This window comes from Aquila chrysaetos, chromosome Z, assembly GCF_900496995.4.
Source record: "Aquila chrysaetos chrysaetos chromosome Z, bAquChr1.4, whole genome shotgun sequence".
Taxonomy (NCBI): Eukaryota; Metazoa; Chordata; class Aves; order Accipitriformes; family Accipitridae; genus Aquila; species Aquila chrysaetos.
In genome coordinates this window covers 72960912-72974548 of record NC_044030.1, presented here as the reverse complement: position 1 = coordinate 72974548, position 13637 = coordinate 72960912, and the positions used below count along the sequence as shown (strand labels likewise).

The following is a 13637-nucleotide window of genomic DNA, read 5'->3' as shown; positions in this document are numbered from 1 at the left end:
ACAGTTGTCTTCCTTAGTGTCTCATGTGGACAATTCAAGATTTTAAGTTATATTTCTTAATTACACTGATCACTTTAGAGTTAACACCCGAAGACTATGGAAGTCTTTACTGAATTTTTTCCTCTAAGTGGCATACAGCAGCACTACTCATTCTACCTCCAGCCTTGTAGCTGAAAATTTCTTACCTCTTCTGATTCAAGAAGAAATTCAGTAAACTGACAACCCACCACAGTGAGCTGCTTAGCCTTGGCATAGTCCAGATCCAGGTTGGCATACAGTCTACTGCTAGGCTTGTAGAAATATAGCAATCTCCTTACAAACCTATGGAAAGTAATGAAGAATTTGCTATTTTTCAGTATGACAAGGACAGTCTCACAGTATAAAATGATGCTGGTACAAAAGATATGTTACCATTAAATTAGCTTATTGGCAATAAATTTTCAAAATTTATTAAAAAAGTAGCAGGTAGCAGTAATGAGTCTACGCAGACACGATTTCAGAGATGCAGCTGTACTGTGTGTTATAAAGGGTTTTCTATGCCATGACTTAAAATAAGCAAAGGAACTGAAAATCTCTATGCTCTTAGAAGCCATAGCTTCCTTTTCATGCTCATGCTTATAATTTATTCTGCTGTAATTTATCCTGTGGTGAGTTTCAAAGACTATACTATCTAGACTTACAAAGGGCTAAAGAAGAATCTGTGACTTGAGTTTTCTTCAGCTATAATAGTTAACGCTACTGTGAAAAATATATTTTTGTGTTCTTCCAGGAAAAGGCCTTATTTATTCAGCAACAGTATTTTCATTCACCTCACTTAAGCATTTCTGAAGCATAACACAGCAACTGCAAACGCAGACTCTTCACTCAGCCTTTTTGAAATCATGGTGACCAGTATCGCTTCAGTCTTGCATTGCAGGAATAAAGTCTTCAGCAAAGAACTTCCCCTCACCAATTGTCAGTCAAAAAATAAACACACATTTGTGCTTTAAAGTAACACAGAATGTTATGTCTGAAGGTAGATATGTCAAGCATTATAAAAACTTTAACTAAAGCACTGCACCTTTAGTTAAAGTGAGAGTAAGCCACTATCCCCAACTCCAAACACAGGACCAATTACAATGGAAATCTGAGGGCTTGTTTAAATTTTGTCAAATGAAATGTATTTTATTCTAGGTTATTAGCAATAAATATATTATATATATTAACACATATTTATGTCTGTTTAGATATGTGTATACTTAAGTGTGTATATGTATGTATATACACATACATGTGTATACACACATTGCATTAACTGTATCCCTATCACATGAAGGAATCTGTATCAGAAATATGGCTGTTAAAGTGAAATTCCAGATAAGATAATCACAAGAACACTAAGAGTTAAAAAAAAAATCAACTTATGGAAGGACAAATAAATGTACTTTATACTTCAAAAACAAAGTGGCTGAAAATTTTTTATAATCAGCAGTGAAACTAGAGAGATTCAGGGCTTAATTAGTTATTATTAAACAAAAGCAACAGCATTTTAGAGCCATTAAAGCATCTAACACAATCCTGCAGAAAGGATCAACAAACTGTAGAAGTTTTATACTAACTCAATCCTAGATTTTCTCAGTTTATTTGGAATTAAATTATTTAGGCACTGAACAACACTTGAGTGCAGCACAAAACCAAGGAACAGGAACACCATCTCAGGTAGGTAGGTAGAAATGTGGGTGTGGGTGTCAGCCAGGACTGCAGACATTACTTTAGAGAAGCAATGTTATAAACCACTAGATTTAGAAAATAATCCTTTACCACAAAGTACAGATTGGCAATCAAAGTTTAGGGAAGGAAAAAAAAAACAGAGTAAATACAAGTGTAATCATAGCCATAATTTAATTTTGCAATAGGAATACCACTTATGCTGGGAACATTTATATATAAAGTAGCCTGATTACTTTTTAGTAAAAATTTAAAATGGAACAGCATGAGCCTTTCAGCATGTTTTAGCTTTAGTTTTTTCCTCAAATTCATGTAGAGGTAGCTTTCCATGCCTACAAATACAGAACTACTCTCCAAAATAATTTAATCAAATGAATTTGTCAAAGGCATGTTAAAAGGGAAATCTAACAACGAGCTAGTTACACTATTGCCACACATGCACAAAAGTAATAAAAATGTCTTAACGCCAACAGACATGAAAGGAACCAGAGCTGTACTTTGTTGTTGTTTTTTTTTTTTTCCTCCAGAATCACACATGCTTCCCTTGCCATTAATAGCAACTAGAAATAACTTCCTCTTGGTTTTTGATGAAAGATTTAACTATATAACTGTACAACTGTAAAACTATTCTGTCAAAATTTGTCAAGTGCCGATATCAAATATTAATGTACAAAATATCAAAGCAGTAATAATTTTAAGGTTTAAAATCAAATAAGGTGTTTGCAAAGCTGGTATGATTCTTGTTAAGGGAATAAATACATAAACTGTCTGTACATAGAAAAGAAACCACTAAAGCTTAAAGACCTGTTTATTTAAAGCAAATATTGCAACGTAATTATCTAGATTTTTTGCTGCTTATCTAAAGATTAAGTTTTAGAAGTGTGACATATCCAAGAATAGTTTATTGCAATATTAAAACCCAGTTTTTCCAAATTTCTTTCTTCAGAGGAAGTCCTCGTAATTTTTTACATACCTGTGTAATTGTTCATCTTTGTAGTTCCTTAGATTTACATTTGGCCACTAGAAAAACAGCAAATATAGCATTATATGAAACTTACACATCAGTCCTTGATTAGTCACTATAATTTACTCATTTCTATTATAGTTATATTTACCTAAAAATTAGAAGTGTAAGTTTCCTTGCATCTAATGTTACCTACAAAAACCCCCTTATTTTATTGAAAATCCCACAATTCTTGCTCCAAGAACTGTTTGATTTCTTTCTAGAGAAGGACAGGGTATGTTGGTCACATGCTATGTGTACAAGGCCACAATTCTAATGAAAACAGCAAACTATGAAAAGCTAATGAAAAATATACATTTTTTCTCAGTTTCTTCTCTAAAAATAAAAAATTTATATGCTTAATAGGCAAATAATCTTTGTTGTTGTTTTCACTATTAATCAGATTTGATTTAAAAATAATCATTATTCTGTTATAGCTCACTTAAATACTGCTTATTAAAATGGTATTTAAACTCTTCTGTTGATACTTTGTAAGAGGTTTTAAGAAGGATCACATGAAGTCATAATACTCTCTTCTGGACCTATCCTTTCTTCCTATTATATTTTCCTCTGTTTTATAGCTATCTGTTGTCTCTACAGTTTCAGATTTATTTTTGTTGCTACTAGTATCTTCTTGGAATGGATGGAAAAAAGCGCAGCAAGCATTCTTTCCTACCTAAGCAATACAGTTCTACATTTCCAATTGGTATACTAGTATTAAGATGTATAGTGCACTAGTTAATGATTAGTAAAACTGACTACACTAGTAACAGTTCCAGAAAAAGTATGAAGGTCTGCTGTGAATGACAAAGTTGCAATTCCTCCATCCTGACTGCTGCCCCTTTTGCTGCTCTTTTAGCAGCTTAGACAGCAAGCTGAGCAAGTAAAAAAGGCAGTAAGGGACCACATGAAATGCAAGTAGTGAGGTGGTTAGAAAGCTGATGCTCTAAAGCCGTAAGGCTGTGACATAGACAAAACAGAGGTGAGTAGCCACATGAGATAGTGAAGTCCAAACACTGGAATCTGGATCCTGCTCCTACGAGGACTAAAGATGGACCACTCTGATAACATTACCTTACTATATGCTGGTGTTGTGCAGTTTAACAGGGACAGAAATGGTTAGAAATAAATCAGAAAACACACAAACTTCTCATTCTGAAAGACTGAAGTCCCTGATTTTGAGACATTATCAACTGTTTGTCAGGACACTAGAAAATATACTGCTGGTGAGGTCTGAGATAGCAGGGAAATTGACAGTTTGACCTAAATTTCAGGTAAAAAAAAACTCCAAAACTTTAGTGGTCAACTACATAAAATTGTAGTAAAACTTCCATTGTCAAAGTACAACACAGATTAATTAACAGTGAGATTCTAAAAACAGTTTCTTGATATCTTTAATATTGAATCAAAGGTAAAAATATCTATGATTAATAATCATAGATCTCTAGTAATCCAGTAAATCTAGTAATTGCAGTAAAAAGCCTGTGAACAGTGAAATTTGGTGGAGCAAAGCTACTGTCATATACAAATTCAGGTCTTTACACCAGAGAGATTCTTGCTATCTCAAGTTTAACAGTCCCTGAAAAAATGCACAGAAATATTTAGGTTGGTTTTTTTTTTTTTTAAATATAATCTTGATTGTCACCATTAATCCTTTTTTATACTTTCACCATCTTTATAACAACACAGTAAGGAGACAGTAAGAAAATGTTACTACTTAGGGGTAACAACAGAAGGATGGCTTTGATGCACAGAATGACAGGAGCTATTTTAGTTCAAAACTATACTGAGGACTCAGAAAGTTTTATATACTCAAAGAAAGTAAGTTTTCTGCTTAAAAAAAAGAGGCAGTCTCTTAAAACCTGTGCACTAAATATATTTAAGATAATGCCTTCCCTGTCAGAGATACTTCCTTTATTTTGTAAAAACAAGTTAAGTTTGTAATGAACTTGATGCTATGGGAGTATTTGTACTAGTTCAAAACATACAATGAGATTGTATGTTACTGAAGTTTTCATATGTGGCTCAGACTAAGCATGAGGTTTCATCTATAACCCACCTGCAGCCTTAACCTTCAGCTCACATTATATAAAAAAATTCTGCTATGAAACTGAACGAAGCAGTATCCCTGTGTAGTCTGGACTGAAGTCTAAAATATTAGCAGCTTTAAAGTCAATATAGCTAATTCTTTAAAGTCTATTTTTATACAAATAAAGTTATATAAAATTTAATACAGGCTTATTAAGAAATTTGTGAATGTAACTGTAGTGTATTTTTGTATATAGTTTAAGAGTTGTATGTAAACAGACTGTATCAGCACTGATTAATCCATGAGATCCTAGTTTTCTGAAATAAAACAGATGATGGGATGTACTGTGGAATTAATATTATAAATTCAAAGCTCTCGTATGAAATGGAGACTTTTTCCAAACAATTTCATAAAAGAAGTATCATGCCCTTTTTAAGCTCACCTTCAGTATGGTCCCTATTAGATTCCAATTCCAGTCAAGGTTCTCTTTATGATTGAGAACTTGGCTGTCTCGAAGATTCATTACAAGTGCTTCTTCTGTATCCTGGAATACAGACACGAAAAACTACAGTTGCCTTGCACCATTTTTTTCAGTCTTGTCACACGATACACTTACTGTTCATGTAACAATCATTAAAAGAGATGTGCTCCACAGTAATTTGCATTTGAAAGTAAATTGCATTGTTATAGTACTGCATTAAGAATCTAATAGTAAGAGATCACAATTGGTCCTAAAAAGCATTAGGAATTATTGTAATTTCACTCCTCAAATTCTAGAAATGCAATACAGTATCCACAAGTACCTACGAGACAAATTAAATGAAAAAAATACTATAAAGAAATCACTTAAATGGCTCTGATTTAGATGAGAGAGTGAAGCTTGGTAGGCAGGATATAAGTCTCCAAAATACAAAGTCAAATTCAGTTTTGGAAACTCAGTAATGGTAATACCTTTAAAATAAAGATGTCTTTCTGCACACGGTACTGATCCCTTTTTTGGTGTGTTGAGATCGCTTTCTGAATAATATGATCTAAATGGAGGCTGTAAGGTTTAGGTCCTCTTTTCTTCATCTCATGAAAACGTTTTAAGCAGTTGAGTGCGGCACTTGCTCGTCTAATAGAAAAAAAAATACTGTAATCAGTATTTGGCAACTGTTACCCAACCAAAGAGCACCACTGCTCTATCTTGAGTAAATAAACATAGCTCAAGAAAGAACTGACTAACAATTCCAAAGCAAATAAAAAGAAAATAATTTTCTTGATACAAGTTTTCATACATACATAGGACTCAGTCTTGTACTGAAATTATACAGAAAATTACCTTTCAGAACTTCTAGTACTGAAGAATGAACCTTATTGATACCTTTTCTTCTACTCTGCAATTACTAGTGTCTATCACAGTTCACAGAAGATTTGTAAAGTTTAAAGTTGATGAGTATTGTGAGATGTCACAGTAGATCAACGTTCTGTATTAAAGTTGAGAGGGCTAGCTTCAGCTTTGACTAACAAAGTATTTCTTATAAATTCTCTTCCCCCCCCCCCCCCCCCCCCCCCCCCCCCCAACAAGGGTGGCAGGAGTATCAGTAGTATGCTTCCTGCTCTTTATATCTGAATAGTTCAGCAACAGCATGTAAGATGTTTTCCAGGAAAAGATAGGAAATTAACAGAAATGACAGCTGACAAGGGCAGAAACAGTTAATTACAAAATAGTGGTAGCAAAAAAAGACAAAAACTGCTTAGCATATAAAATAAGGAAGTCTAAAAAGGAGGAGGTAAGTCTACCATTCTTCCCCATTAACAAAAATTCTCATAGGGTAGGACAGTGGTTTTATATTATCTTCAAACCAACAAATACATTTGAATTTGGTCACTTATCTGAATTACATAAATTTAATCCATAACAGGGCTTACAGTTTTTCAGAGTACGAAACAGAGCAGAGTGTTGACCAAGACCAACATCCCCAAATAAAAAAATACCACTTCTACAAAATCACTTTCTTTCAACAAAAACAGGAATTCTTACTACTCTCTCAGGTATGTCCACAAATGCCGAAAAGCAAAAAAACTGCACGTGATACACAAACGTATCCCTTCTGTTCTTCATCCTTCCTCTCATCCCACAGCTCTGACCAAGTGAAATAAGCTGTGACGGAGTTTCAGATATGTCTTTTTTGAAAAATAACTGTGTTTTCACATATGAAAATCTTGTACTGACACATAAGAAAACTTCAAAACTAAAAAGCAGAAGAGCACTATGTTTCTTGGAAGCACTCTACAAGAAACATCATTTCACAGCAGCAGTTCAGAATGATTCTGCAATTTATCACTGACAACACAATGAAAGACAAAATAGAAAGTCATATTTATCATAATACTGATCTGACAAGGCAGATCAGGAATGGCAAGAGCAATTCACAAAACCATTTCCTATAATACAGAAAAAACCCAACACACAATTTAAATGGGTCTCCACAAAGAAATGGAAGTAAGAACAGTGAGTTACAGAAATATATTTTAAAAGACACATGAATCTATCAATTTATTTGACTTTTTTCCCTCAGGAGGTTTGCAGGAGGTTTGAATTGTGTGAAGCACCCAGGAGATGGTATTTTATGACAGAGCACTTCAGAGGTTAAATTGCAAGATTGCAAGATGTACAGAGAAATTTTAAAAAATAAGTAAAATAAAATAAAAAAGCCCATAGTTTTTTAATATCTCAAAATTCAGGTATTTCTAGTTCAAAGAGGAATAAATGGCTTCTATAAACATTTTTTTCTAATCAGATACCTAAATATACCTCATTTGATTAGCACCATGACTGCCAAACTGTTCCCTAATACATACCACTGCAGAATGCTAAATTTAATGCACTAAATTTAAAATTTCTGTTCATACATTCTTATATTTAAATGGAACTGAAAAAATTATCAGTGCAAAATTTGAACAAAAGCACCAGAAAGTTTTAACATAATTACTATTGTTACAATCACCATTTTCTTCTGAAGAAAAAATGGTTTTAAAAGAAAAGCAAAAAAAAACCAGAGCCATGTCAATATTACAGTTTTTTCTCTTGTTCACACTAATAATGACTCACTGATTTGGTCTCTTACTATTTAATTAGCTATAGATAAACAACAACAGAAAAAAAATTCATGCAGGCTTTTTTAGTTTTGAAAGCTTAATTGTATCAAAATGCCAAAAAAGAAGTGTGAAACAATGGAGAGGTCTAACACACAGAACACGCCTCAGATGTTGCTTGGTTGAACAGTGCCTTAGAGTTCATTTAAGAAAAATACTGTGTAAAAGTCTGCAATCCACACAAAAGTCTTCTGAAATCTACTATCAAAACTTTCTTTCCAAATTTCTAAATTGTTAATGTAAACACTTTTGGAACGATGCACTGGAGACTATTTCCCTAGTAAGTGAGACACAGCATTTCTATATGCATGCGTTTGTTTGCTTTTAAAGAAAGACGTAAGTACTATCTACCACCAGAAAGCTTGTAATGTAGGTTTTCACTCAACCGGGGGGGGGGGGGGGGGGGGGGGGGGGGGGGGGCCGGGGAGAGGTAACAAATATTTTTGCTTTTAAGTGTAACTTAGAATTCTTACAGTCTTTTCTCTTTCATGATGTCAAAAGATGCTGCCATATTCATTAGCGTTGGTAAGCAGTGCAGGTGATGGCTGTGAGAATGAGGAAGAATTGTGTTTGCCTAAAAAAAACAACAAGAGACCTGTTAGAATAACTTATTACAACATTTTCAGCCATCTGTTCAAATGTTGATCCTAAAGAATCTACCACTTTTCACAAGACTTTCACAAACACATAACAATAAAACTACCTTTTGCATAACATCAAAAAGCAATAATTACACATACTATTTTGAATATTTGATCTAACTAATCAATCTGAAATACAATTGAAAATAACTTAAGACAAGTTTAGATCTCAGAGCCTTGCAATCTGTATTGTTTGCATTGGTGGTTTTTAAGTGGTAGTATGCAAAAACATGCAAGGCATCAGATAGTCATGTCACGTGTACAAAAGTGCTAAAAAAATCTAAAATCAGAAATACAATTTAAGCTGATGATTTCTATTAAAAACTTTCTGCACAAGAAATCTAATTACCATAACTTCCTAAATTACTAGACATTTAATTGCTTTTATTTTGGGAAACATAGGTAGTTCTGCAAATGTTTTTGGAAACTAAGGAATAATGAAGATGAAGAAATTACTTCAGTCTCTTAAAACTAAATAAAAGTACAAATATTTGTTCAGTATTTTGATAAACAGTCATCTCTGACTAATGAGTCGTCTCTTCAGAAAACCAAAAAATACCTATGCTTTGCAGCATACTCAAATGTCAGTTAACAGTCACTCCCATTCAAAAGTATTCCAGAAACCAGAAAAGTAACATATGTTGTTACAGATTCCTCTTTTTACACTACATAGCTAACTGAATACTCAACAAATTCCACCAATAATTGAAAGAAAAGTCACTGAAGAGACTACAGAACAGATTTGTTGTGGTTGTGACACCTGCTGCTGAGCTGAGATGTTGTAAATCACTGTAGTAATAAGCAATCTTGTATCTGAAGATTGAGATCTTGTTTTTTGGAGCATTAAGCACCACTGAAATGAGTAGACAGACATGAGATGCAGACTATGTCCGATAATTCATTTTCAAATTTTTGTAAGACAGAGTTGTACTTCATGATTTTACCATCTCTTATAAAATAGTTTACTTGGAGAAAAGATTAAAAGAACAAGCACAAGAAAACTAATCAAAAAATGCTCTGCTACATATGCTATTCTTGTCATCAATACAGAATGTGAAAGATAAAAGAACTGTTTCGCAAGAAAGGTAAATCATGTCACTTCACATATGACTAACAGCTCCTTGTGAAGGTGAAAGGTAGCACTGGAGTATATATGAAAACAGTAATATCATCTCTATACCAAAATAGTTTGGGTTAAGAGACAGAAGCTGCTGTAAAAGCTGTCAGGTAGAGTGAAGCAGAGCAAAGCACGGTCCCTTCAGCTTCCCTGTAGCAGGGGCTACCCACACCAGGCTAAAAGAGCACTCCACCAAGTTGGAGTTGCCTGAATGAATAAATCAAGTGCCCCAGCCACACCAAGCTGAACATGAAAAAAGTTCTGTCAGCCTAGCCTGTGAGGCAGAAAGTTAAACACACTGCCAGAGGGCTACCATCATTCTAAAAAAAAGCAAAAATCTGCAATGGTCCTTTTCCCAAACACAGTAACTGATGGGTGAGTTTGCAGGACTCCAGCTTAAAAATACAACTGGCTACTGAGGCAAGGAAGTGTATTGGTGAGAGTTAAGAGAGCTGAGGATTATCCTTGGAGCAGAACCCCACTTTCAATACTTTCCGAACAGCCTTCCTATTGGTTCATACTGCTTTTAATATATGAAGTGCCTAAAGATGTAATGTAAATTAACCCACTATTCTGATGAAAAGTAGATGTTCCAAGTTCATAACATAAATTCAAAGCTATAATAGGAAATATCTATTTACAACTAGCTACCAATACTACTGTTCTCAGCAAAAAGTTTTACTTACCATGTGCAAAAGTTCTCCTAAAAGGATAGTTGCTCTGACAGATACATGGTCATCACTACTTGTGATCACTTCAACCAAACCCTTCAAAAATTTAAAAAATTACATTTATGTACAACATCTTATTTTAATATTTATAGGAAAAAAGTAGCAAGCATCTATTCAAACTTAAAAGTCATTAGTTACCTCTAGAAGTCCATTGGTAATAAAAGCTGAAAGCACTAAAGCCAAGTAATTATCCATAAGATCAGGCCTAAGGAGAAAAAAAAGTATGGAAACAACTTAGAGAGTTCATTTCTTATTGTCTCTGCAAGAAAGCAACAAGTATTTTGTCAACACCACCACAAAACAAAAACAAGGGTTTAGACTAAATTCATTAAATGCTCACCTTGACCTGGCTCGATGGGGTAATATAGTTTTAGCTTCAGCAGCTACAAAGCCATCAGAAAGTCTCCAGCAATCCTGAAACCTGCTTGGATCTAGAACAAGAAAATATGGACAATGGTAATTATAACATTGGATTTCATAGTGTTATTTTAATAGTTGTCAGTAGGTAAACAATAGTCATTGCCAACAAATGTTATTTCAGGTTTCAAATTATAGAAAATTTTGTCAGAAGGGATCCCTAACAAGTTATCTAATCCACGCTGCTGAACAAAGCAAGGCTAACTTCAAAGCTAGAACAAAGATTGTATCTAAGTATCAACCAAAATAATGACATTTCCAATTCATAAGCACATTAAACTTGTTTAACAGAAAATATCATAAGACCTAACATTTAAAAATGTACATCCATAAGTCAGAAAGCAGGAAGTTTGCAACAAAGAATGATTTATTTACTTAAACGCAGAACAAGGATTAAGCTTTTATAATCGAAGTTCAGAGAAGAGAATTGCTGGAACATTAAAGGCTGAAACTTACTCCTTCTGGGCTCATACTTTTGCACTGTGATACAAAGCAGAGGATACTCTTGGGTTCACAAAGGAGTAATTCTAAAGATAAAATACTAACTCTGCTAAACATAGAGACATGAAAAAGAATACACTTGCCCTAGGAAAAATAAAAGTCTGCTAAAGTGCAGTGGAGACTGCTAGCAGCTACACAATATATAGAAAAGACTGTTCAAGAACTTTTCTATAACATTCAACTAACTTTTACATTACTAATACTTCCGACACTTCAAAGTTGTCTAATTTGTAGTAATGTGTTTACACAGTGTTTTGCGTAAATGTTTTGTGCTCCACTGCTGATCTTTTATCAAACTTACAACATTTAATGGTTGATAAAGAATTTTAAACAGGACTTTTATGAATTTTAAACAGGACTTTTATGAATTCAGTGATAAAACAGTTAATGCTGACATAATTTACAATATAGAGGAGGCAGTGAAGGGTTCAAATTTGTAGAAGAGCTTAATAGACAGAATTCTTATGTGAACTGCTTCTAAATACTTACCTACACTGAGAAGTGCCTCAATAAATTCTTCTGCGATAACAGGGAGAGGAAGGCGAAATATATCATAGAGAACTTCAAGCAGACCTCGCTACCAAAAAAACCACAAAAGGAATTTTATAGATTTACAAAAATTGTCCTTTTGTTCACTATTAATGTTGAAGTTGGTATTTCTATAGAGAGCTATAATTGGTGTATTTGTTTCAGTGTTTCTTTTTTTGATAACATGCTTATTTTCATAAACTGAAATAATGTGGAGAAGAGAAGGGAAGGGGCCTGTTTACTTTAGAACTGTGCCTTATTGTTACTATGAATTCTACAGCAGCTCAGGCTACTTGGATTACAGATTTTTAGAACAGTTACTGATGCCACCATCAACTTCTTTGTTTAATAGGTAATTGGGAATAAACATTTTTTTTAATCTTGGATTCAGCTCTGGTTATTATGCTTTAAACTCATAACTGCAGCTACTGTGAACATGCTTTGACTTGTCACCAGAGTAAAAGTTATTTTATGTACTTTTCTCTCCTTCGTTCCCTCCTCTCAGATATAAAGGGTGTGCTGCCATTCTCACAGGAATTTTATGATGGAATTACAGACTTGAACTTGTGGATCAAATAAACTCAAGGATAGTGGTCTTGTAACTGGAGTCTGTGTTTAAACCACTAAATTGTTAAAATGTTAAGAATATGTTAATTAAAGCGTCCATTATTAATCCTACATCAGTACTAAATATTTACCACCTACCCGTATTTCCATATTTGGTATACAGAGTACCCCAATAAGAGACTGAATCCCAGAATTTCCAGGTTTGCACAGGCTGATAATACCTAGAAAGATTAAATACATAGTAACATTCCCTCAAACAGAAAAAGCATTAGACACATTGTTAAATTTGATTTCCAGTTTGATTACAAGCACAGATGACAAAAATTACTAATCATAAACATTTTCACCTTTCTAATGTCATCTCCTTTCCAATCAATATTCAACAAAACTTTCTAATCACAAAACTCTTGTTCCTTCATTAAAAACTATAGTTATTTTTGTCCTTTCTACTGTGAACAGTATTTTTAAATTATCTGCAGAAACAACATTTACTTGGAAGAAATGGCAGAAAAGACAAGACAAAACTGTCAATCAAGAATGAGTCTTAAACCTGAAATATCTGCATCATCTTGGTAGAACTATGAGAAGTTTCTCCATCAAAAGCTGTATCTTAACCTAAAAGATTATTCAGTTCCTTTTAATCTCAGGCAAGTTCTAAACAGCAAGTGTAAACATACACTTATGGAATACACATTCTCTGTGCACCATTTTAAACCACCCTTACCTAAATGACCAGTGCTCATCTTCAGAAGTTTCACCACATTGAAATGTGTTCGATTTAACTTTGCATAAAATCTCAGAGCCTCTTTTATAATTTTGTCCTTTTACTCTGTACTTCTACTCAATTGTTCAATATTTCAATATTAATAGGGAAAACCTTCAAATTGTTTCTAAAAGTTACAGAATACCACCTAAAGCTTACACCAATTTTCAGGCTCAATTTACATACGGTCTCTTCATTAAAAATGTGGCTGCAAAGACAATAACCTTACTCATTTCCTTGACCACTTCTCTTCATACTTCACAGAATTAAAGCTTATGGAAACATGTTGTCCAGAAAACAAACAAGTTTCTCCAAAATGCAACTTTAAGTCAGTAATAAGAATCCAGGTTTACACACTTTTTTGTCTTACATATCATAAATAAACCCAAACCATTATTCTTTAAAAATTACTAGAAGATGAAAAATATCACCTACTCATCTATTTATTTTCACTAATACAAATTTAACTTTAATGGCATGTGCTTTATATGAACT

The 13637-nt window shown here is 33.6% G+C and overlaps 1 protein-coding gene across 4 annotated transcripts in view; it reads right to left on the bottom strand.

Moving 5' to 3' along the window:
- The window catches only part of RICTOR (RPTOR independent companion of MTOR complex 2), a 90353-nt gene that overhangs the window by 33940 nt on the left and 42776 nt on the right, over positions 1-13637 (bottom strand). For all 4 annotated transcript variants that reach the window (XM_030003508.1, XM_030003510.2, XM_041120632.1 and 1 more), the window contains 10 exons: positions 12518-12600; positions 11774-11861; positions 10707-10797; positions 10505-10571; positions 10322-10402; positions 8351-8451; positions 5691-5853; positions 5182-5283; positions 2681-2727; positions 186-321 (listed from right to left, as the gene is read on the bottom strand). In XM_030003508.1, the coding sequence (XP_029859368.1) occupies positions 186-321; positions 2681-2727; positions 5182-5283; positions 5691-5853; positions 8351-8451; positions 10322-10402; positions 10505-10571; positions 10707-10797; positions 11774-11861; positions 12518-12600 (959 nt within the window). The remainder of the gene's footprint in view (positions 1-185; positions 322-2680; positions 2728-5181; positions 5284-5690; positions 5854-8350; positions 8452-10321; positions 10403-10504; positions 10572-10706; positions 10798-11773; positions 11862-12517; positions 12601-13637) is intronic.